This window comes from Chaetomium globosum, genomic scaffold (genome assembly GCF_000143365.1).
Source record: "Chaetomium globosum CBS 148.51 scaffold_3 genomic scaffold, whole genome shotgun sequence".
NCBI lineage: Eukaryota > Fungi > Ascomycota > Sordariomycetes > Sordariales > Chaetomiaceae > Chaetomium > Chaetomium globosum.
The window spans coordinates 3,161,729-3,184,269 of record NT_165978.1 but is presented as its reverse complement, the minus strand read 5'-3'; the positions used below and the strand labels follow the sequence as shown (position 1 = coordinate 3,184,269).

General features: G+C 56.6%; 7 protein-coding genes across 7 annotated transcripts; 4 read left to right on the top strand and 3 right to left on the bottom strand.

Annotated features, from left to right (window-relative positions):
* Positions 1-782: 782 nt before the first annotated feature.
* On the top strand, positions 783-4,914 carry CHGG_06331 (uncharacterized protein; the record flags this gene model as incomplete). The annotated part of the gene is made up of 3 exons (XM_001222425.1): positions 783-830; positions 1,511-4,700; positions 4,805-4,914. 3 exons carry the CDS (start codon positions 783-785, stop codon positions 4,912-4,914), a joined length of 3,348 nt encoding a protein of 1,115 aa, XP_001222426.1.
* Positions 4,915-5,273: 359 nt separating this feature from the next.
* Positions 5,274-6,902, bottom strand: CHGG_06330 (uncharacterized protein; the record flags this gene model as incomplete). The annotated part of the gene is made up of 4 exons (XM_001222424.1): positions 5,274-5,882; positions 5,943-6,656; positions 6,713-6,769; positions 6,819-6,902. The coding sequence occupies 4 exons, from the start codon at positions 6,900-6,902 to the stop codon at positions 5,274-5,276; spliced, it is 1,464 nt and encodes a 487-aa protein (XP_001222425.1).
* Positions 6,903-8,864: 1,962 nt separating this feature from the next.
* Positions 8,865-10,717, top strand: CHGG_06329 (uncharacterized protein; the record flags this gene model as incomplete). The annotated part of the gene is made up of 5 exons (XM_001222423.1): positions 8,865-9,532; positions 9,611-9,741; positions 9,797-9,899; positions 9,959-9,964; positions 10,249-10,717. The coding sequence occupies 5 exons, from the start codon at positions 8,865-8,867 to the stop codon at positions 10,715-10,717; spliced, it is 1,377 nt and encodes a 458-aa protein (XP_001222424.1).
* Positions 10,718-12,441: 1,724 nt separating this feature from the next.
* CHGG_06328 (uncharacterized protein) lies at positions 12,442-14,323 on the top strand (the record flags this gene model as incomplete). The annotated part of the gene is made up of 5 exons (XM_001222422.1): positions 12,442-12,732; positions 12,912-12,966; positions 13,022-13,705; positions 13,819-14,084; positions 14,201-14,323. 5 exons carry the CDS (start codon positions 12,442-12,444, stop codon positions 14,321-14,323), a joined length of 1,419 nt encoding a protein of 472 aa, XP_001222423.1.
* Positions 14,324-14,821: 498 nt separating this feature from the next.
* CHGG_06327 (uncharacterized protein) lies at positions 14,822-16,632 on the bottom strand (the record flags this gene model as incomplete). The annotated part of the gene is made up of 3 exons (XM_001222421.1): positions 14,822-14,926; positions 15,023-15,648; positions 15,783-16,632. 3 exons carry the CDS (start codon positions 16,630-16,632, stop codon positions 14,822-14,824), a joined length of 1,581 nt encoding a protein of 526 aa, XP_001222422.1.
* Positions 16,633-18,769: 2,137 nt separating this feature from the next.
* On the top strand, positions 18,770-21,041 carry CHGG_06326 (uncharacterized protein; the record flags this gene model as incomplete). Its single annotated transcript, XM_001222420.1, has 4 exons — positions 18,770-18,933; positions 19,115-19,249; positions 19,759-19,999; positions 20,373-21,041. 4 exons carry the CDS (start codon positions 18,770-18,772, stop codon positions 21,039-21,041), a joined length of 1,209 nt encoding a protein of 402 aa, XP_001222421.1.
* Positions 21,042-21,752: 711 nt separating this feature from the next.
* On the bottom strand, positions 21,753-22,509 carry CHGG_06325 (uncharacterized protein; the record flags this gene model as incomplete). The annotated part of the gene is made up of 2 exons (XM_001222419.1): positions 21,753-21,862; positions 22,077-22,509. The coding sequence occupies 2 exons, from the start codon at positions 22,507-22,509 to the stop codon at positions 21,753-21,755; spliced, it is 543 nt and encodes a 180-aa protein (XP_001222420.1).
* Between the last annotated feature and the right edge of the window lie 32 nt (positions 22,510-22,541).

Sequence of the window (22,541 nt, the reverse complement as noted above, 5' to 3'; positions counted from 1 at the left end):
TGTGTCCTGCTGCTTGAAATAGTATTTTTGAATAGTATTTGAGTCCAGAGTGCGGAGCATGACCAATGAGCCAAGCCAGGCCGGTGTGATATGAGATGAGAAACACTTGGCTTCTTCCATGCTGTGTTGAGAGTTCAGCGAATGTCATGAAATTATTATCATTCCGTCAAAAATCACAAGAGGAGTGTCAGAGAGCGTCACGATCTATTTTCTCTTATCTCAACGCAGCCATTGATTGAAGGGAGGTATCGCATACGCCATGGAGACCGTGCAAGTGATGTATTCGCTCGCGATTGGTTTCGGTTTCGGCGGATTGATGTTCGCCATCACATACGGAGGTTACAGGCAAAAGTTTTCAAAGTGGGTCAGGTACTGGCAAGGGTTATGGGCAGGGGCCAAGCAAAGCCCTCGAAGTACCTCCTCTCAAGCTCCTGTTACCAGAGCGCATCGCGCGCAGCAGTCAATTCAGAAAGGAATATGCATTCCGTTGGCATCAATAACTGCCTGCTGCCGTATAGGCATTGTATCTACACGCTCTCTAAGGATTTCCTCGGGGATTGCTTCCCACGCGCGTAACGTTTAAAGCCGGCTTGACGGAGGGCGTAGCGGATCGCATACTCTGAACAGTCCCAGCCTAGAGCAGCAGGGATTTTGGAGTAGGGCATTCGGCGAGTAGCTTTCGAGGAAGTGATGAACGCAATCAAATCTTCAATCTGTTCTGGATTGAGAAGGCCGGGCCGACCAGAGCGTTTCTTTGGCGTGATGTTTGGGGCGCGGCAGGCATGTCCGACCTGGTTGTAGGTAAAGCCGAGTTGCGCGACGATTTGCTCGTATGTAAAACCACATTTGCGGAGAGTCTGAACTTGAAGCCGCTCATCGCGAGAGAGATGGGCGCTCTTAGAATGATGGCTCGGCGGCGTAGAGGGGAGCTCTGAAGACATCGCGAAGCTGGTGATGTTTGAATTGACTGCTGCGCGCGACGCGCTCTGGCAACAGGAGGTACTTCGAGGGCTTTGCTTGGCCCCTGCCCATAACCCTTGCCAGTACCTGACCCACTTTGAAAACTTTTGCCTGTAACCTCCGTACCATCTGTTTGGTGTCCTTCAGAAGATATTGCAGCGGAGGCAGGGTCTCCCAACGACGTGACTGGTGTAGACGAAATCCATGAGCTGCAGTGCCTGCCTGTGTGCCAAAGTGGGAGGGAGCTCCCGCAGCCTGAGGCTGAGCCTGTTTGGGGGCCGGAAGCCCCGGCGGGGTGAGAACTGCAGCGGAACCCCACCTACCCTTTTCGGGGTCGCCGACACACACCAACGGGCTGCCCCGCCATGACATAGAGCTCAGAACCCGTCTCGAGACTGGGTTTGCTTCGAGGAACAATTCAAGATCGACTACTGACCAGTTCCCGACACGCCCAAGATGAAACAAAGGTTCTCGTCCCTGGACGTCAAGGTAACTATCCCCTAGCCAAAAGGCAAGGAGCTTCAGCTAACCCAAATTCGTCACACTGCAGGTCATCGCACACGAGCTTGCCGAAGCGCTTGTCTCTTTGCGCCTGGCAAATATCTACGACCTCAACTCCAAAATCCTTCTTCTTAAATTTGCCAAGCCCGACAACAGGCAACAAGTCCTTATCGAATCTGGCTTCCGCTGCCACTTGACCGATTTCGCCCGCGCTGCCGCTCCCGCCCCGAGTGCGTTTGTCGCGCGCCTGCGCAAGTTCCTCAAGACACGCCGCGTGACAGGAGTTTCCCAGATCGGGACAGACCGCATCATCGAGTTCCGGTTTAGCGATGGCGCATACCGTTTGTACCTCGAGTTTTTCGCCGGCGGCAATGTCATCTTGACAGACGCCGACTTGAAGATCCTCGCGCTGCTGCGTATTGTCCCCGAGGGGAAGGGACAGGAACCCCAGCGGGTGGGCTTGACATATTCGTTGGAGAACCGGCAAAACTTAGGTGGTGTTCCTCCCTTGACGAAAGAACGCCTTCGAGATGCTCTTACCACGGTCACTGCGCAAGCCGCGACCGAGAAGGCCAAGAAGAAGAAGGGGTCCGATGGTCTAAGACGGGGCATCGTGACGACGATAACTGAGCTTCCTCCAGTCCTTATCGACCATGTTTTTCGTCTCAGGGGCTTTAACCCCACCACCACGCCGACCGAAGTCCTCAACGATGAGTCGCTATTTAACGCGCTGTTTGGTTCGCTCGAGGAGGCCCGCTCGATTTCAGACGAGGTTACGAGCTCGCCTACTGCGAAGGGATACATCATTGCGAAACCCAACCCCCGGACAGCCGAACTGCTTAAAGAAGGTGAAGAAGAGGAGGGACAGAAGGAGAAGGCGCGGAACTTGTTGTACGAGGATTTCCAACCATTCCTACCGAAGCAGTTCGAGGATATCCGGGACTGCGAGATATTGTCCTTTGATGGCTACAACAAGACGGTCGACAATTTCTTCTCTTCGCTCGAGGGTCAAAAGCTCGAGTCTCGGTTGCAGGAGCGCGAGATCACAGCCAAGCGGAAGCTTGAGGCTGCTCGCCGCGACCAGGCCCAGCGGATCGAAGGACTCCAAGACGTGCAGATGCTGAATCTCCGCAAAGCCGCAGCCGTCGAGGCCAATATTGAACGGGTCCAGGAAGCAATGGACGCCGTCAATGGTTTGATTCAGCAGGGAATGGACTGGGTAGACATCAACAAGCTGGTTGAACGGGAGCAGAAACAGCACAACCCGGTCGCCGAGATGATTAAACTCCCGATGAAACTCCATGAAAGCGTGATTACGCTACTTCTTGGTGAGGAGGAAGAGGAAGGTAAAGTCGAGGAGGAGATGGACTTTGACTACGATACCGATGAAGAAACAGCGGATGATGCCGCAGAGGAGAAATCTAAAGGGCCAGATAAGCGGCTTGCCATCGACATCAACCTCAAACTCTCGCCGAGGAATAATGCCCGGTACTACTACGACCAGAAACGCACAGCAGCTGATAAGCAAGAGAAGACTGTTCAACGGTCTGAGATCGCTCTCAAGAACGCAGAGCAGAAAATTGCCGAGGACCTCAAGAAAGGGCTAAAGCAAGAGAAACCCATACTCCAGCCCATCAGGAAGCAAATGTGGTTCGAGAAGTTCACTTGGTTCGTCTCATCTGACGGCTACCTTGTGCTTGGCGGCCGGGATGCGCAGCAAAACGAGATCCTCTACAAGCGATATTTGAGGAAAGGTGACGTTTACGTCCATGCGGACATGCATGGCGCCTCGAGCGTTGTCATAAAGAACAACCCTAAGACACCTGATGCCCCTATCCCGCCGTCAACACTCGCCCAGGCGGGTAACCTGTCTGTGTGCTGCTCCAGCGCTTGGGACTCAAAGGCAGCAATGGGTGCCTGGTGGGTGAACGCCGACCAGGTCTCCAAGTCGGCGCCGTCTGGCGAGTACCTTCCCGTGGGTTCTTTTATGGTCCGTGGAAAGCGCAACCTTCTGCCTCCATCGCTTTTGATGCTTGGCTTCGGGCTGTTGTTCAAGATATCTGAGGAGAGCAAGTCTAGGCACGGCAAACACAGATTGTATGACGTGGACACCAGCACGGCTGGCGCGGCTTCTGTCAGTGCCGCCGAGGCGGAGATGGATGTCGGCTCTGATAGAGATGATGCCATTGAGAGCAGTAACGAAGAGGGGGATGAAGATGGAGACAAAAAAGGAAACCCCCTCCAGTCAGGGGCAACGGATGAAGAGGAGCCGGAACTTGCCCCAGAGCAAGGCTCCGAGCCACCAACCGACGAATTAGCAGACATCCAAGTCAACCAAGATGCCCCCGACGAAGCTGAGCCCGAGGAAGAAGAAAAAGAAGGAGGAAGCCAATCAAACCCCGACGAAGACGGAAACGAAGAGGACGCCGAAGCGGAAGCAGAAGAGTCCCACCCCCCAACCCGCGCCGAAACACCATCCACCTCCTCCCAGCAACCGCAACAACAACAACATCAACAAAAAGCCCGCCCCCCCAAGCGCGGGCAACGCGGCAAAGCCAAAAAGATAGCCGCCAAATACAAGCACCAAGACGACGAAGACCGCGCCATCATGGAAGAGCTCCTCGGCGTCGCCGCAGCGCGGCAAAAAGCCGAAGCCGAAGCAGCCGCCAAAGCTCAGCGCGAAGTCGACGTCGCCGCGGCCGCCGAACGGCGCCGCCAGGCCCAAGAGCGCGCCCGCAAGCAAATCGCTGAGCACGAGGAAATCCGCCGCCAACAGATGCTCGACGACGACTCCTCCTCCCACCTCCTCCCGGACGAACCCACCACCACCGCCGCCGACGCCGCGACGGAACTCGCCCCGCTCGACGCCCTCGTCGGCACCCCGCTCCCCGGCGACGAGATCCTCGAGGTCGTGCCCGTGTGCGCGCCGTGGAACGCGCTCGCGCGCCTCAAGTACAAGGCCAAGCTGCAGCCGGGGCATGTCAAGAAGGGCAAGGCGGTCAAGGAGATTGTGGAGCGGTGGCGGCTGGCGGCGGGGAAGAAGGGGGCGGTGGATGACAAGGCGGCCGCCGAGGAGAAGATGTGGCCGAGGGAGGTGGCGCTGATTAAGGGGTTGAAGGTGGAGGAGGCGTATAATGTGGTGCCGGTGGGCAAGGTCACGGTTATGATGTCGGGGGGGATGGCGGGTGGTGGTGGTGGTGGGTCGGGGGGGAAGGGAGGAGGTGGGAAAGGAGGTGGAGGTGGGCAGAAGGGGGGGAAGGGGAAGGGGGGGAAAAAAGAAATAAATAAGGGATGATACCCTAGGTGGTTAGGTAGTTATGATTGCGGTGTGTGCACATTTTAGAACATGCGTATCTGTTGGAGCGCAAGTTGGCTCGAGGCCATTTTGGGACTACACACCAACCTAGACATGCCGCTTCCGACTCGTTGTGCTGCATGAACCACCTTCATTGATCGGGAGAAACGTCAACTGGCCACGAAGTATGTTTATACAACGTAAACAACCCATTTAGCCTTGGGCTTGGACGATTTCAACTTGCATTGCGTTTAATACGGCCAGTCCCCATCTCATGCAGCCCCCTAACGAATGGACATCCGATTCGGGCCCTGTCATCTTTGTTGCGCCTAAGATCCAATTATTTGGCGAATTGTCACTTTGGCAGTTGAGCAGTGCTACTTTCCCCACGGAGTATCCACTAAGTTGGTCAAGATTCAGCCGATTCCAGTCATGTATATTCGTACAGTCGTCTATGTGACCATATACCTCCATCAGAAGTGGCGGGCGGCTATCCCGTAACCTGGAGCTGCTTCTTTTAACGCGCTCGCTTGGATTCCTTGCCCTTCTTCGTCTTGACACCTGGCTGGATCCTCGCCATCATCTCCTCCTTGGTGATGAGATGATCGATCCTCTCGAGCAGGCCCAGCAGGCTCTTCATGTTGAAGCTCCACTCGTTGAGGATGTCGTCGGCGTCGCGCGGCTTGGCAAAGCTGACGATGCGGGCGGGACGATCGATCTTGGCGTAGACCGTCTTGGCCGTCACCAGCTCGCTGATGTACTTCTCGGTCTCGTCCTCGGTCAGGTCGAGCAACTGGGTGAGGCGGCCCATCTGGATGCGGGTGTAATACTTGGCGATAACGCGCACGTTGTGCTCGATGACGCGCTTGCGCAGGTCCTTCCACCGCTCGTGGGCATTCGGGTCGTCCGAATCGTCGGCGTCTTCGTCGAAGACGTCGGTGTCGGTCAGATGCGGGCCGAACACGCGGGCGACTTCGGGCCATCGCATGAGCTCGTGGACGGTGAATAGTTTCAAGAGCTCCGCATCCTCAGGGACGGTGGAATTCCGCGTGTCCTTGTGAACCCTGTGAAGCAGGTCGTGTTGCTCGTTATCGTGGGGCGCTAGAATAATGAAGTAGATGATTCTCTGTAGCACCTATCTTAAAGTTAGCAACGAACTGCTGGGCCAAGGGCCTGGTGTGCTTACGAAACGAAGCTTAACAGGGTCCTCCTCCACCGACTCGGTGTCCAATACTTGTCTGTAGTGCTTGCACACGTCGAGGTACTTGCCCTCCTGCTGAGACAGCTGGATCTGTTGCCTGTAGTAGCGCAACTTGAGGTCTGTGACATCCTCCTCCTTTTCGGGCTCCTCCTCGGTCTTGCCTTTCTTCTCGCGCTCCTTCTTTTCCTTTTCGAGCTGCTCTGGCGTCTTCTTGGGTTTCCGGGCTAGGTACCGGGTGCTGATCTTGCGGCTCAGGATGCCAGCCTGTGTCCAGTCCTTGTTCTCGATGCAGAGTGCCACTTGCGCCAAAATAAACTCGGTTTTCTCGCGGCGGTCCATTGAGCCAAAGGTCTCGACCTGGAGTTCACATAGTGTGTCGGCCGCCCCCTTGAGGTCGCCCTGCTTCTTCTTGATGTCGGAAAGGATCTTGGTAACGCGAGCCCGCTCGACCTCGACAAAGATCTTGCCCTCAGTGACTGTGCGTAGGGTCTCGATCACGGACAACTTGGTTTCCATGCTCGGTGTTTGGTCCAGGAAGCCGACGACTGTCTGAACCATCTTGGTGATGGCCTGCTTAAGCTGGCTATGCTTCTTGGAGAGCACCAAGGTCTGGTCGCTGAGGAGGCTCCAATCGCCAGCATTTTTGCAGATGGTGACGATGGCGACGAGGATTCGTGATGTTGAGGCGAGGTCGGAGGCCTGTTGGGCATTGTTGGTTAGCGGGGAGCGGGGGGTGCGGGACAGGTGGGTGCTACCTGGCGGGTCTGCTTCTCCAGGAGAGAGAGCTTCTCGATGGCGGCATGGATATCTGTCTACTTGGAGGTTAGACACATACTCAGTAAATTATTCGAGCTCGCATACCTTTGCAAGCCGCTCGGCCTCGGGAATCTGGGTGTCGGCCTCCTTGGAGTAGTCCCGCTCGGGCTTGAACGCCGCATCCGCCATGGCCACAGTTGTTTCTTGATTTGGTCGGTGGGTGGTGTGTTTGTTGCCTTCCGGATTATAGGTAGCTGGCGGGGCGGGTTCGCGGTGAAGCACGAGCTTGAAAGTTGGGATCGGTTGTTCGTCGTTGGTTGCGGTTGGTGGTGCCTCCCACCTGCGCAGCCGCAGCCAAGGCCCACGTCAGTTTGGCCCTGCCTGCTGCTGCACAAGGCTGGTCCTGAGGCTGAAGCTTGGGAGTGACCCCACCATAGTGGTAAAATTAGCCACATGTGGCGGCTTGGGCAAGCACCCCACTTGAGTTACCTCCATTGGTGGGCAGGACATGGGCACCTCTCTCCCAAGCCAGCCGCCCTGCATCTTTTGGCCAAAAAAAAGCCGAACTCGAAAGGGAGCGAGATAGTTATCAGGAAAGGTGAAAAACGAAAAGAAACTAAAGAAGAGGGAAAGATGTAAAGAATACCGAGAAAAATAGCTCAAATAATAAAAGTAGCTTTGGGCTTCCGAATGGTTTTCTTATCTTTTCTCTAATCGACAGTTTGCCGGCACTTACACTTCTAATGGGGTTCAGCTTCCTGTGCTTGGTGCGCAGTTCAGCACCGTCGCACCAAATCCGTCGTACTGTGTAGAACGCGATGCTCGCCTCGGATGGATTGCAAGTGCAACTTGGAGGGGCCAGTGAGACAAATTGATACCGAGAAGCCCCATCACATCTTTACTGTGTATGTACATTCCAACCAAGGCGGTTTCCCTGGCTGCAGGCCACGTATCGTTGCTGAAGGGGCCCATCATTTCCGCCCTCTGAGCGTCTCGAAGAGTCGGACGGGCGAGTCAAATGCCAGGATGGCGCCAGGGACCCAGAATCGACACCGACCGGATATAATCGGAGCAACCACTTCTGTTCCATTCAAGCTCCCTTGGTCATGCGACGGGCGCCTTTTCGCTATCCAACGGAGCATTCGGAGCTGTTCCTCCAAAAGGTTGACGCCTAGTTATCACGACTCATTCGCCAGCTTCAAATAGAAAAAGCAAGAGGGCATCGTGGCTGGTAGTGGAGGATGTCAAGAAGTGGGTGTGCTCGAGCGGGCGTGCAAGCCGAAGTAGGCTGGTCTCCGGTCAGAGGGGTCGGCCCTGGAAAGCTGCGAACAGGCACAAACATCCCCCACTCTTGGACTCTGGGGTCGAGACCGCGAGCTCGCTCCAGTGGTCACTGCCAGTTTGATGAGCCCACCACCGCCCGCTCTCCAGCCGTTCTCCTACAATGAGCCAAGACTGCACCATTCCTGATCCACTTGACCAACTCGAACGGCTCATTGTGCTCCATTTGCTCTCCATTTGCGCTCCATTTGCGCTCCATTGATCGCTAGTCTTAACCAAACTCCGGGAACGGGCCGGGCAGGTGGTTCGTGTTTGGGTGGAACCGGACGGCGAATCTTCTGTTCGAGGGATTCCCCGGTTCTGGTTTGACTTAATGTTGTCATGTTCCCTCCTCTCACCACAACACCCTCCCTGGCGAATCGACCAAGACTGGATCGTGACAATTGAACTCGGTGCCAGTGGTTGGAATATTCTTAGGGGTCCGGCAATCTTATCCTTCCTAGGTTACTTTCGCGGTTTGGCTTCTCATCGACAAGCCTTGAGGCGTTGCGATCGGCATCCCGCCCGTGCCTCTAGCTCCGGCATCCCATTTCGGCGGTGATAGTTATACACGACAAACTAAGGCGCTGCGGTGTGTCCCGCATGCTCTCATCGCCAAGCGCCTGCTGTCAGCCTTCGGTCCACCATCCTGGGGAATTTTGGAATTGCGGCTGGACAACCTTGGGAACCGGGCTGTGATATCCCGTCAGTGTAACCATCGGATAATCGGGGTCTTGCCAACATACGGCGCTGTCCTTCCAGTTTGTTTCTGGCAGGTTTTGCGCATTAACCGTTGAAAGTGAGACTCGGGAAACCTGGGTCAGCGCATCAATGGACCGAGTACAGAACGAGCCGACCTTGTCGGTGACACCCGACGCCGAAGTCAAGTCAAAGAAACGGAGTCGCGCAGAGACAGACGCCTCGCCTACCGATGAAACTGCACAGACCACCTTTTCGGGCCCGAAGACGGCAGACCTGCGGCCCATCGCCGGTCAAGTACCACAAGCGGGCGCGAGGATCATGAGCAGTCCTTCCCGTGGCGCGTCACTCGAGCCCGCGCCGTCGGTCACGGGGCGTCCCTCAACTTCGGCCACCGACAGCGGTTCCACCTTCTCCCTCCCAGACAGCACCTCCTCGGAATCCTTCCCGCCCTCCACCTCGGCAGCTAGTTTCTCCACGGGGCCACGCGGGAGTCTCTCACCCCCTTACATGTTCGCCGGGCCATCTCACCCTCCTGATTACGCAACGGGACCGCCGGAGCCGACGGAGGAAGGCGAGGACGGGACGGATCTGGAGGAGCAGGCGGCGGCGCAAGCGGAGGCCGGTAGTATCGTTGTGGATAGTGACGACTTGGGCACCGACGATGGTTACGGGACAGACAGCAACACCACTGCGTCGACCTCGCTTGCCGAGAGCGTGCGCGACTACATCTTTGAGAACGGGCGTCGGTACCACAAATTTCGCGAGGGCCGGTACAACTTTCCAAACGACGATGTCGAGTAGGTGACTCCACAGCCCCCTTATTGCGCATGCGCATGCGCATGCGTGGGCGTCGTAGTCGCTAATTCGGTGTTTAGACAACAGCGCGAGGACATGAAGCACGCCATGGTCAAGTTGCTTTGTGGGCAGCTCTACTTTGCGCCAATCGGGGAGCGCCCCAACGAGATATTAGATATAGGGACGGGGACCGGCATTTGGGCGATCGAGAGTATGTATCTTTGTTGTGACCCCTCGCCATGATGGCCTGACTAACTGTTGCATAGTGGGAGATTTGTTCGCAACGTCGAACATCCTAGGTGTGGATCTAAGTCCCATCCAGCCCGAATGGGTGCCACCCAACGTGCGCTTCATGGTGGACGATGTAGAGTACGTGACCACTCAATCACCTGGGACTGCGTAATACCGACATACTGACCGCGTGATAGGAGCCCGTACGTTGCCTTGAGACAGGCGCTACCCTGCCCACCCTAGTCGTGTCCTTGTACTTTGCATGTACGAGGTAGATACTAACCAGACCCTGCAGCTGGCTTCACCCACGCAACTTCTTCGACTACATCCACTCGCGTCACACGGTCATGGCAATCAAGGACTGGCCGAAGCTGATGCGCCGATCACTAGAGTACATACCCCCTCCCTCCGGCCCCCTACTCTTACCTCGAGACACATACACATACGCACAAAATAAGAAGCTAACCCCACCCCCCCTTTTGAACAGACACCTCCGACCCGGCGGCTGGTTCGAGATGCAAGAAGTGTACCACTACCCGCTGTCAGCGTCCAAAACCCGACCGGTCCCCCCCGACCACCCCGTGGCGCGGTACTGGGCGCTGATCGACGAGGGGCTGGGCAAGCTGGGCATCAACTTCCACTCGGCGGCGGACGGGCGGCTGGCGGCCATGATGCGCGACGTCGGCTTCGTCAACGTCACCGAGCGCGTCCTGCAGATCCCTGTTGGTACTTGGGCCAAGAATAAAGTGCTCAAGACGGTGGGGCTGTATTGGAGGACGATTTTGATCGATGGCATCCAGGCGATTGCGCTGGGGCCGTTGACTCGTGGGTGTGGCTGGTCCCGTGAGCAGGTTGAGTTATTTTTGATCGAGGTGCGCAAGGGGTATCATGATAATAGCTTGTTGGCGTATATGCCGCTGCATATTGTTTACGGCCAGAAGCCGGAGGGGTATTAAGGGGGGATGGGAAGGGGGAAGGGGAAGGGGGAAGCGTTTTCCTTACGGAGTAGGACGCTATGATACCACGCTGTTGCGATTACTGTTGTTGTCCGGATGCACTGGAATGGAAGGTTGAATGGGGGCCATGGTGTTGTATATAGTATTCCTGTTGTGGAGTTGATATTCGGGTATTTTATATGTACATGTTACCTACTGTATACAGATTACAGCTCGAAACACCTCGGTTTACCCATTTGGCGTTGCGAACTGGAACACTGAACATCATCAGCAGCAACAGCACCAGCAGCAGCAGCCCCCTCGAGCCCCGTGCACCTTGCCAGCGCTTCCATCCGTTCCGCTCATCAGACATGAAAATCCACAGCCCCACGTCCGCCCAGACGTGCAGCGCTGCACAATTTCCCGCTAGGGCCACCCTTGCGTGTCTCGGCTGGCTCCCGAACCAGTGGCTGCCCCACCACCCCAATTGATGCCACAAAATCCTGCCGTGATTGGACCCGGGAATTGTCAATCCAACCCAAGAAACCTGTAACATCGGCCGTGGCTTTTCTGCCATGATGGTGCATTGCTAGTGTAGATTGCCTCGATTGCGTATCTCGACCGAATCTGGACCTGTGCTGCACCAAGGCCCACGAACCCGTCTTGCCCGTTCAACTATCGGTTACCAGATGCAGCATGCGAACGCGACAAGGTGACATTTTGCATTTGCGTGTCTGCCAAAACACCCTCGTCCAAGACGCTAACAACCTCGCCTTCTGCATTAGCCTACCCCTAACGAGCCCTAACCGACATGGGACGACATCCGAACATGGATCGTTGCACTTAGCCAACATGGTGTCGCGCGAACCCGAGAAGATGGGATGATAGACGGGGTCGGGTCGGTCTTGGGAGTTCATCCCGTTTACGGGTGACTCCAAACGGCTCGCTCGGCTTTTCGCGTCCCAGCGTGATTCCGGGATGGGTCCCCGGCTTGTCAGGAGTTGACACTCTCCATCCATCTCCATCCTAGAATTATCCCCAAGAAATCGACGATTTGCCTCGTCTGTTTATCTACTGGCACCATCCCTCGCTTTCCACGGACGAACACACCAAATCCGCCGGATTTGATTCGTTTTCAGGGAGCTACCTAGTAACACAGCTACACAGCTACACCGTAGCACACAAGGTAACTCACCCTGGTCACCCCCTTCCCCACGTTGATCCCGGCTGACCGCGGTCGCCCGGTCTCTTTCATCGAGCAGGATAGCCCGATTGTGCGGCTTGACAGACACCAGTCTCTCCTCCAATTCGCTAACGGGAATAGTAAAGACACTGCCGTGTAACCCAGAAACTCGGGCCAATTCGTTTCCTACCCCCTGAGGTCGGTAAGCATAGATGCCGCCTCCCGCTCATCTGGAACCGGACGGGGGGCTAATGACATTGTTGGATAGGGCAAACATACCGTGTTGTAAACTCTAGCATACCAATCGTTGATAAAGAGCTAGGTACGGATTGCTTGCCCTTTTTACACTATCAATCTGTGGTGAAGCAAACCCTCAACCGGTGGTTATAATGTGACTACCTATACCACCAGCTTCACCTTGCTTCTTCCCCCCGATCTGTAACACAACAACAGCGGGCCACGTGCTGACTTGAGGACTGGGTCTAGTCGAGATCTGTGCTCCCCCAAAAGCATCATCATAGCCAATCACTAGAGTCAAAAGTCTCACAGTGACACCCTGAAGATGTCCAGATTCAGGCTGAGCTCTCTCTTCCAGTCAAGCTCCCCCGCGAGCACAGACACCGAGGTCAAGAAGCAGAACCGCCGGTCTTTTTCCGCCCTGTCCTCCTCTCTCCGGCAGAAGGATGCCGAAGCCAACGGAGCCCCGGCCCCGGCCCCCAAGGTCGCTGCGGCCGAGACGGCGTCCGAGCAATCCCCGTCTCGCATGGTTGCTTTAGCCCGACAGATCACGCAGGCGACCGAGAAGCTGGAGGCGTACATGAAGGCCAACAACCTGCCCATGCCCAGCTTTGACGTTGATACCCCCCGCCGACTTCCCCAGGCTCCATGAGGACATCCAGCAGAGCAGGCAGGATATCATTATTGCGACCAAGGAGCTGGCCACGCTGGCCCATGGCCCTCGCGAGTCCGTGAGATGGGGTATCTGGGAGGTAAATGCTATCCAACCCCCTAGCGCAGACTCGGTATTGACAGCCCGGTCAGTTTTTGGACGTTCTCTCTCTTACTATCATCAACCACTACAAGCTCGGTAAGTCTTTTGGTGGGTTGAGTTTGCGCGGCACCCGTCTAATCGCACGCGGCAGCACAACTCGTTCCCATCGACTCGACCATTCAGCTCGCCGAGTTGGAGACCAAGACAACTCTGGACCGCATCAACCTCGCCCGGATCCTCCGCCTGGCCATGACCAACGGCATCTTCCGGGAGCCGAGCCCGGGCGTGATCGCTCACACGGCCGCCTCTCGCGTCCTTGCCGAGGACGAGGACATGCAGGCGTGGGTCGGCTTCAACGGCGAGGACATCTTCCGGGCCGCCGGCCACGTCCTGCAGTCGCTCAAGGCCGACCCGGAAGCGACGTCGCTGACCCGGGCCGGCTTCCAGTTCGCCTTCGACACGGTCGACAAGGAGCCCATGTTTGCCACCTTCGGCAAGGACCCGGAGCGCGCCCGCCGCATGGGCCGCGCCATGGCCAGCCTGACGGGCGGCGAGGGGTACGAGCCGGCGTACTTTGTCGACGTCGAGAAGGGCGGCTACGACTTTAGCGACCTGGACGCGGCCGGCGGCACCTTTGTCGATGTCGGCGGCTCGCACGGCTTCATCTGCGTCGCCCTGGCCGAGAGGTACAAGAACATGAAGTTTGTCGTGCAGGACCTCCAGAAGACGGTCGACAGCGCGCCCAAGCCCCTCAGCGCCGATCCCCAGGTCGCCGAGCGCATCAGCCTGGTGGCTCACGATTTCTTTGCCGAACAGGTGACCAAGGACGCCGATGGTGAGTCGACAGTTCTTTACTACCCCCCCATCCCCCAACCCCTTCCCTAAATACCATACCGCTCCACCCCGACCACCCACACCCTCATACTAACCCACCCACTCCCACCTTAGTCTACTTCTTCCGCTGGATCATGCACAACTACTCGACCCCCTACGCCATCCGCATCCTCAAGAACCTCGTGCCCGCCCTGAAACCTGGCGCCCGCGTCGTCATTAACGACTACTGCCTGAGCACCCCGGGCAAGGAGAACCCCTGGGACGAGCGGGTCGTGCGCCGCATGGATGTCGTCATGCTCGCGGTGTTGAATGCGCAGGAGCGGACGGAGAGGGAGTTTAGGGAGTTGTTTAGGGCGGCGGGGGAGGGGTTTGTTTTTAAGGTGTGTTGTTTTTTTTTTTCTATATTTTTTCGTTTTTCTTCCGGTTAATTTGGGTGTTTGGGGATTGGTGTTGGTTGATGGATATACTGTGATGTGGGTGTGCTGACTGTTATTAGGGTGTCCGGAGAGCCAAGGGCTGCCGTATGAGTGTCATCGAGGCTGTCTGGAAGCCTGATGAGGTGGTGAAGAAGGCTGAGGAGACTGCCGCGCCTGCGACGGTGGCCGATGCCTCTGCTTGAGGCGGTTGCCCATAAGCACTGCGAAGGAGAGGTGGGCGTAGAAGGTGAGTGTTTGATTACCCTTGGTTGTTTTGGTTTGGGGTGCCTGGAATCTGACTGTCAAGCAGGCGCAGGCCGAGATGAAGATGACAGTAGACGTTCTCTGGGGTTGTTTGGGGTGTCTTGGGGCGAGTATTGCTTACTTCGGGATAATATCTATTTTATGACGGAACGGGGGCTGGCGAGGTTGTTGTGGTTTAGAAGCCTGGGGGGGGTTGTTTGAGCTTGTGGATATGTTCTTCTTGATCTTTCCTGTTTTTGAGTTCGATACCCCTGTTTTGTACCAGCGACCAGAGTTCGTGCTTTGGCTACCTATGTAACAAACACAGCGGCATCATTGTATGTATCATAGTCACAGTGGGGGCTAATCCTCGTATTTACTGCTACCGCATCCCAGCGTTCATTACGGCCTCAGCGGCCCTGGGAAGAAGAGAAGCAACCCCTAAATATCTACACATCTCACTTGCCAGTAGGTAGGTAGTCATGGAAAACCCTCATCCCCCTTCTCATCCCCCCCCTCACCACCTCCCTCTCCACCTCCTCCCCCCCATCATCCATGAACCCCTCATCATCATCATCAACAAGTCAAAGTCACCACATCCTCTCCCTAACCCTCGCCCTCCCCATACCCCCCTCCCTCAACCCCAACCCCCCACTCACATCCACCACCACCCCCTCCTGCTCCCGCACCGGCACCTCCAGCGCCCCGCCCCCGTGCTCGCTCACGCGCAAAAGCGCGGGTAGGAGGACGAGTTCGTCGCGGTTGGTGCTGTAGCCGTAGGTGCTACTGTCGCGGGTGGGGGTGTTGTTGTTGTTGTTGTGGGTGGGGGTGGTGATGGTGGTGGTGGTGGTGGTGGTGGTGTGCCAGTCGAAGATGAAGCGGTGGGGTTGGGCGAGGAGGGTGCGGCCGAGGGTGGTGGCGGTGGTGAGGAGGTCGTGGAGTTGGGGCGGTTGGGAATGGGGTTGCATCTGGGCTTGTTGGGATGATTCGCCGTTGTTGTTTCCGTTGTTGTTGTTGTTGTTTCCGTTGTTGTTGTTGTTGTTTCCGTTGTTGTTGTTGTTGTTTCCGTTGTTGTTGTTGTTGTTTCCGTTGTTGTTGTTGTTGCCGTGGTAGGGGGCGCTGGTGGGGATGGCAAAGTGGGAGAGGATGGGAGCCAGGAGGTCGTGTAGTTTGGAGATTTGCGGTTGGATGCTGGTTAGCTCCTCTATGTCGGGAGTGGTTGTTGCGGTGCTGGTGAGCTGGCGCTGGAGCAGGCCCATGGAGAGTTTCTGCCAGTGCCAGAGAGCTGAGTGGTTGGGGCGTAGTGGTCAGTAGGTGGGATCAGTTTGTTTACTTGTTCGTTTCTTTAGGGGCTAAGGGTTTGGGGGAGGGTACTGGGGAAGAAAGAGAAAGGGGAAGCCGGAAAAGAAAGAAACACACCTTCAATGCGCTGCTTGTCTTCATGCGGGCTGGGCAGCGTCGCCCAAAAAGCGAGAATAACGGGGGGGAGGAGGATGGCATCGTGAAAGGTACCAAAGTCAATAGCTGACAGGATGGTCACAGCTATGAGATGGCGCAGGGCAGCATGGCGGGTGCCCGGAAAGGAACAGAGATAGGCCAGAAACTGAGCGTCGTGCTTCAGAAAGGGGAGACGCGCAATGGCCTGGATGAGGCCGTCCATGTCGCTGATCTGCGACTCCTCGAGGCTGTAAGTGCTCTCAACGTGGTCTTGGATCTTGGTGCTCAGGTCCTGGAGGCCTGAGATGACCTCGGCGGTGGAGTTATTGCCGGAAACTAATCTGGGAACAGAGTCAGATCTAGCCCTGGCCACGCCGCCAAGGTCAACTAACTCGGCTGTATCGTGGGGAAGATTAGAGCCATCAGAAGCCCGGACATGAGCGAGCTTTTGAGCTCTGCTTTTCATAAAGTACAACATGGCCACGGCCCCGACAATGAGGGCGACAGCAGCGGTTGCCACAGAGATGGCGGCAAGCCCGCTCTTCGTGGGCCATGTTGAGATCTGGGCGGCCTGTGACTGAGCGCTTGACGTGTGCTGGGTGAGGGTGACTGACTCCGTGGTGGTCACAGTGCGGTGATGGGTCGACGTGACCGAGTCGGTAATGGTCGTGGTCGGAGTGCCGAGGGCCGGGCAGAGAGCCGAAGAAACAGCCGACAGGGTAGTCGACGAGAACGGCTCGGGTGTGAAGCAATACGTTGTGAGTGTATAGCAGACACTTGTTGCATTGGGGGATCTGGGAAACCCCCTGGCGGTGATCTGTGGGTTTACCATTTTGTTTGTTGTTGTTAAGAAGGTATTATCGGTCGCTGAACAAAATTGATCATTGTAAATAGATTAACAAGAGTGTGGGCAAGAAAATGCAGGAGGAAGCTTGACGCGTTCCTCCGTCTCAACTCGACCATCCCCTCCCTCTCACACAGAATAACAAAATAGAATTAATTTTATTCCGGCTCTATTACTTCTCCGTACCACGCAGTTGCCATCTGCAATCTGAGGAACCGGGAAAGGAGATTGTCCGACACAAAAGACATCTAAAGGATCTGACAAAGTCGTTTCGTTGTCTACCCCCTAATCGGCAAGTAAGGAGGGAGTGAGAACAAGGCTTGGAAGAAACCTTTGAGGACCATCTTTGGGATACTGTGGGTTATATGAATGTTACCTCAGCGACTTCAAGATCATACACTAACATTCCAAAGAGCAGAGCAAGGGTAGCATTTCCTGTCCCGGATCAAGACCAAGGAAATGACAGTAGTCAGGGGTGTAGCCACACCGAACCGCCCCGTCTTGTCACTCTCAAGCAAGCCAGCGGCTTATTGCAGCAGTGGCAACAGCAGCCGGCCTCATTCACACTGAGCCACGCGATTCAATTGTGTTCCTCGGGCGGCGGCCGCTTGCTGAAAGGAGGTTCGGTGCCGACTCGGATTTCCAACCGAAAGGGAAATAAATAGGTTGGGCAGAATGCTGGGCAGAATAAAACGAAGCAATAGTCATGGGACGCTCCTTAAGGGCTTTCTACGTTCTAGATGCGCTTTTGCCCTCCAGCCATCGGACTGCGTCCCTGGCATGGCACTTAGCATCAGCCAAGTCTCACTCAACCGAGGACACCGGGCGGATCCCGCCCTTCCGGGTGACACGGGGCTAGGTTGAGCCGTTTGATATATGCAATACCATCCCGAGTATTCAAATCGGACTCCACAAAAGCCATCGGTGCCTAGACAATACCCCAAGCCACATCGTCAGGTTCCATGGCACGACGTCAGATCCTGCTGCTGTTACAGATCTCGTCCCCTAGTATGGAGTCGGCAAGGGCAAGCGTTGGCTAGGAGCAGAACGGAATGGCTCCCCGGGCAGCAAATAGTTGCACACGGGACCCGTGCTACCTGGAGATACCGGGCGGTAGCATAGTGTACCCGAGACTGATTTGGGTGTCCTCCCCTGTCTCTTCCCATGCCTGCGTCCGAGACCGATGCACTTCACCGTGACGAGTGCCACCTCTCTCCAACTAGTCTAATTGAGCTGGTAGAGGCTCAACTTGGGATGGGTCTATGCATATACTTCCAATGTAACATTAGTGCCAGACGAGTGGATCAAGTTGACCATATGTGTTACTTGTGAGTCAAGGTGGTATCTAGGAACGCCATCTGCCCGAGGCATTACACCGTCCTCCCTCTTTCAGGACGCGGCCACCAATCCATTCCATGGCTCCGCGCTCAAAGTCACACATGCACGACATCCGGCAACACTCATCGTGTCACCTGTTTTACTCTGTCTGGGAACCCGCAGGTCCAGCTCGGCACTAGAGACAGCAGAGACAAGATGTTTGGCTAATATCCGTCCAGTCTTGTCCGGGATCGGTTCGGAGGCGAAAGACAGCGCCGGCCAAACCTGGCCGGTCCATGACGGACGGCTCGAAGCGGGATCACGGTCAGACGAGAGATGTGTGAGACTCGCGGCTGGGTTCCTTGCGGGCTTAGACGGCACAAGCCCAGACCTCTTTCGAACCCCGCGGCTCTGGGCTAACTCATAGGGCCGCCTGTATGTTACGTTGGCGTATATCTCTTGGGGTATCCTCACTGTCAATGACGCGTTGACAGAGGAACTCGCCAACAGCTGTGGTCAAGCCCGTCCTCCCACGCAACAACACTACCACCTTCGGCGTCACCTTACTCGCGTCCACCCTATCGCTGTCCATTAGATTTAAGTAGGGACAATCTAATCGATACTATCGACCCCCTTGGGACGGCTACCATCGAACCCCTCTCCTGTGATCCCATCCTTCCCCTCAGGGGCAGCTCAACCACTTGGGACAAGCAACACCATTTACCGGTCCTCTTTCCCAGCAACAGCCTCACCAATTCTAGATGAGAAATAGCAAGAACAACAACACCCCCTCGACAGAATGCCCAACATGGTGCTCACCTACCCCCAACCCCCTCTCCTCTCCGAGATAACACAGGTGCCGTCCCGAGATGGATCCTCCATCCGAACGAGCGAGACACAGACTACGGCAAAGGAGACCGCTGCGCCCTCCCCCAAAAAGTCTACAGCAAGACAGATCGTTCTGACAATCATGTACGTAAAGTACAAAACAGCATCATCACTCCCCTGCACAGAAAAGGGGGGACATGGCTATGGCCATGCCCAGAAGCATAAGCGCGAGCTACAGCGCAAAGCACACTAGCTTCTAAAACCACATTCCCCCTTTCTAAAGTGCAGTCACTAATTCGATCCATCACAACAACAACAACAACAGACTCTGCGCCGGGCTAATGTTCTCCTGCCTCGACGCGTCCATCGTCTCGACCGCCCTCGTGTCCATCTCCGTCGAGCTGCAGGACTATCACGACACCCCGTGGGGTGGTGCTGGCCTATCTGCTGACGTATATGAGTGCGTGCTTCCGGCCCTCTTTTCTCGTTTTCATGCTTGGCACCGACACCTTTGCTAACCCTAGCAGGTTTTGCCGTGGGCTTCTCCAAGCTGAGCGACGTCTACGGGCGCAAAAACATATTGGCTGCCGCGTGGTTGTTGTTCACGCTGGGGTCGGTGTGGTGTGGGATTGCCCGGCGGATGGGCGAGCTGTATGCTATCTATCTCTGGTATCTCCCCTTCTTTTCTCGCCAACTGCTGACCAGTTTGCCGCATGCAGCATCGCCGGCCGTGCCGTCCAGGGGATGGGAGGGTCCGGGTTGTATAGCCTGGCCCAGGTGTGCCTCTTGGAACAGGGACCCAGCCGACCCGAGGTGGTGGGTGCGCTGGTCGGGATCACGCTGTCCGTCTCTTTCATCTTGGGGCCGTTGCTGGGCGGTGCTCTGGCCGAGTGGAATTGGCGCGGGATATTTTGGTTCAAGTTGGTACTTTTCCTCTTTAGAGTGAGTTCGATACTGACGGATGTACAGCATCCCCTTTGGCGCGCTGGCCGTGTTGGGCATCTACGCGCTCTGGCCGGAGGAGCGGCGGAATAAGTACAATACCGCGACGGCCCTGGCCAAGATCGACTTCCTCGGCAACCTGCTGCTAGCCGCGGCATCGATACTCCTTGTGTTCGGCATGCAGGAGGCGGGCTCCCTCGTCTGGAGCTGGTCCAGCCCGGTGATTGTGGGCGCACTGGCTACTGCCGGCGCGTGCTGGATTCTGCTCGTGGCATGGGAATACTATCTCTTCCGCCGGCCCAGCTCCGGCCAGCGGGATTGAGCCTATCTTTCCGGTACATCTTGCCAGAGATAGAGTCTACGTCAGCTGTCTGCTGTATGTGCTCCTTTCATACCTCTTTCCTTCTCCCCTCTCCCCGCTTTTCCATCTTTCCCCCCCTTTTTTCTCCAACCCCTTCACCTCCTCCATCCCCCTTTTCACCCCCACCACCTCCTTTCCACCGCCTTCCCCCCAATCACCACCACTTCCCACCTAAATACAATTCACTTCCTAGAACCACCGCTCCTAAACCGGGCCTCCCCTAACCTTCACCCTGGACCCACCCAAACTCCCCGAAGTTACCTGCGCCTCCTGCACCAAGACACCGCCCTCGGCCGCCGGCACCCACCTCGCGCCAATGCTCGGCGCCTGCGCCCTCGGCTCCTTCCTCGGCGGGGCCCTCTCCAAGCACACCAACCGCACCGTGCCGACGGCGGTGGTCGGGGGGGTGCTCCAGGTTGTGGGGGTGGGGTTGTTGGCGGGGTTTTCGAGGGGGTCTTTTTTGGCGGCTTCTTCTGATGGTGGTGGTGGTGGGATGGGGGGGATGCGTCTGGGCCCGCTGCTGGGGTTCACGGCGATCTACGGGCTGGGCGTGGGCCTGGGGTTCGCGGCGTGCACGATGATCGCGGCGATGCAGGCGTGTGGACCGGGAGGGGGGTTGGCGGCGGCGCAGGGCGCGGTGGCGCAGGCGCGGGTGTTTGGCGGGGCGCTGGGGCTGGCGGCGTGTACGGTGTTGTTGGATGGGAGGTTGAGGGAGGGGCAGGTCAGGGCTGGGTTGGAGGGGGAGGAGCTGGAGAAGGTGCAGCGCAGTTTGATGGCTGTGTTGGAGCTGCCGGAGGGGGTGAGGAGGGAGGTGGTGAGGGTGTATTTGAGTGCGTTTGGGGGTCAGATGTTGTTGATGGTGGTTGTGGCGGTGGTTGGGTTGGTGGCGAGTTTTGGGATGTACAAGTCGAAGCCGGGCCAGGTTGTGGAAGGTCATGGAGCACCATAAGGAGCTCGCGGGCAGGCAAGGGGGGAGCGGGGATGTGGAGTTGTCAAGTGTCAGTAGTGTGCGGTCGCTGGCCAGGTAGTTTGGGGTATGTCGGGTTTCTTGTGCTTGGGGTTGGACTTTAGGGGTTTGCATGGGTTCTGATTCACCATCTTGGTTTTCGTCTCTTGTTTCGGCGTTTGGGTCATGAGATTGAGAGGAGCACATTGTCATTGCCATTGTCATTATCGTTTCGTCGTGTGTATGAGGCTAGCTTATGAGGTTTGCCTTAATCGTTGCCGTCCCCGTAGTTGTTGACTCTTCAAGTTCAACGACCGGCCTTTTCTCTTTCCCGTGCTATTCCAGCTACATCCTCGGTGATGGCACAACCCTGGAGTCACACACGACACAAACGGGATTACCGTTGCGGCCGTTGAGGAACCTGAGGCTAGCCATTGAGAGAGATGTGGAACAAACAAAGCAATGAGACACAGCTGACTCTGATCCTGGTTGCGTTCGTGGTGCGTGCAAGGGTGGTCCGTGCCTGTGACAGGTAAGAATTGGAATAATTTTATCTCCGGTGCTAGCTATTGCTTGGTGCCCGGCGGTGCCCTGAACTGACGGAGACACGGGGTATAAAACTGGAGAACGTTTGCAAGCCGAGAACGAGCTACGGGACAGAGGCTGGTAGACCGAACGTCGAGTGTTGAGCATGAGAAACCTGCTCGGTTTTCTCTAGGACGCCGGCATGTTGCGGTCTGCGGAGATGGGAGCAGCACTGAAAGGCGGCGGCCATTGCTGGGATACTCCTTGGCTATTAACCTGAGCTTCATGACTTGCTAGGTCTGGAAAATAAACCAAGTGATAGCGGCGTGATAGTTCTTGAAGATCGGGTGGCCGGTCCAAGTAGTGCGATTCGCCGTTGATCTGGACGCACCAGAAGACCCTAAACCAGCCATTGGCGGTCCTGTACGTCAGAGGCCAGACCTCTGGGTGGAGTTAGTTTGGCTTGGTGACAGGGAAGCATACGTCTGACCACAGCAAGGGGGGGCAACCTACCGCAGCGTTGGCGGTCTTGGGACTGGGGCTCGGAGTTTGGTCGCAGGGCCGTGGTGCTACCCTGAGATGCCGGAGTCGGCTCGGGAGGTTGGTGAGTGTTTGTAGCACCGGTTCGAGATTCCCATGAAGTTGGTTCCTGAGATATTCCTCGCGGCTGCGCGTCTCGAGGAGCCTGGTGATGCTGGTCGGAAACCGGTTGAGCATGGACCAGAACCCCATCAACTGGCGGTCCTTGCGCGGGGGGGACACCGTGGTGCTGCTCCGAGGACGGGGGTAATGGGGGGGGTATCAGGAAACCCCCGGGGCAGATCCGGTACCAATAAGGAGGGCGCTGGGTCCCGTAGTACTGATGGTCGTCGACGGTTGCCGGGATGTCGTCGTCGGGTTCTATCGGCTCTTCAGCGAGCTGCGCGTTGTGGTGAGATGATGCCATAGTGGTGAGGTGTTCGGCCGGAAGGAAGCATG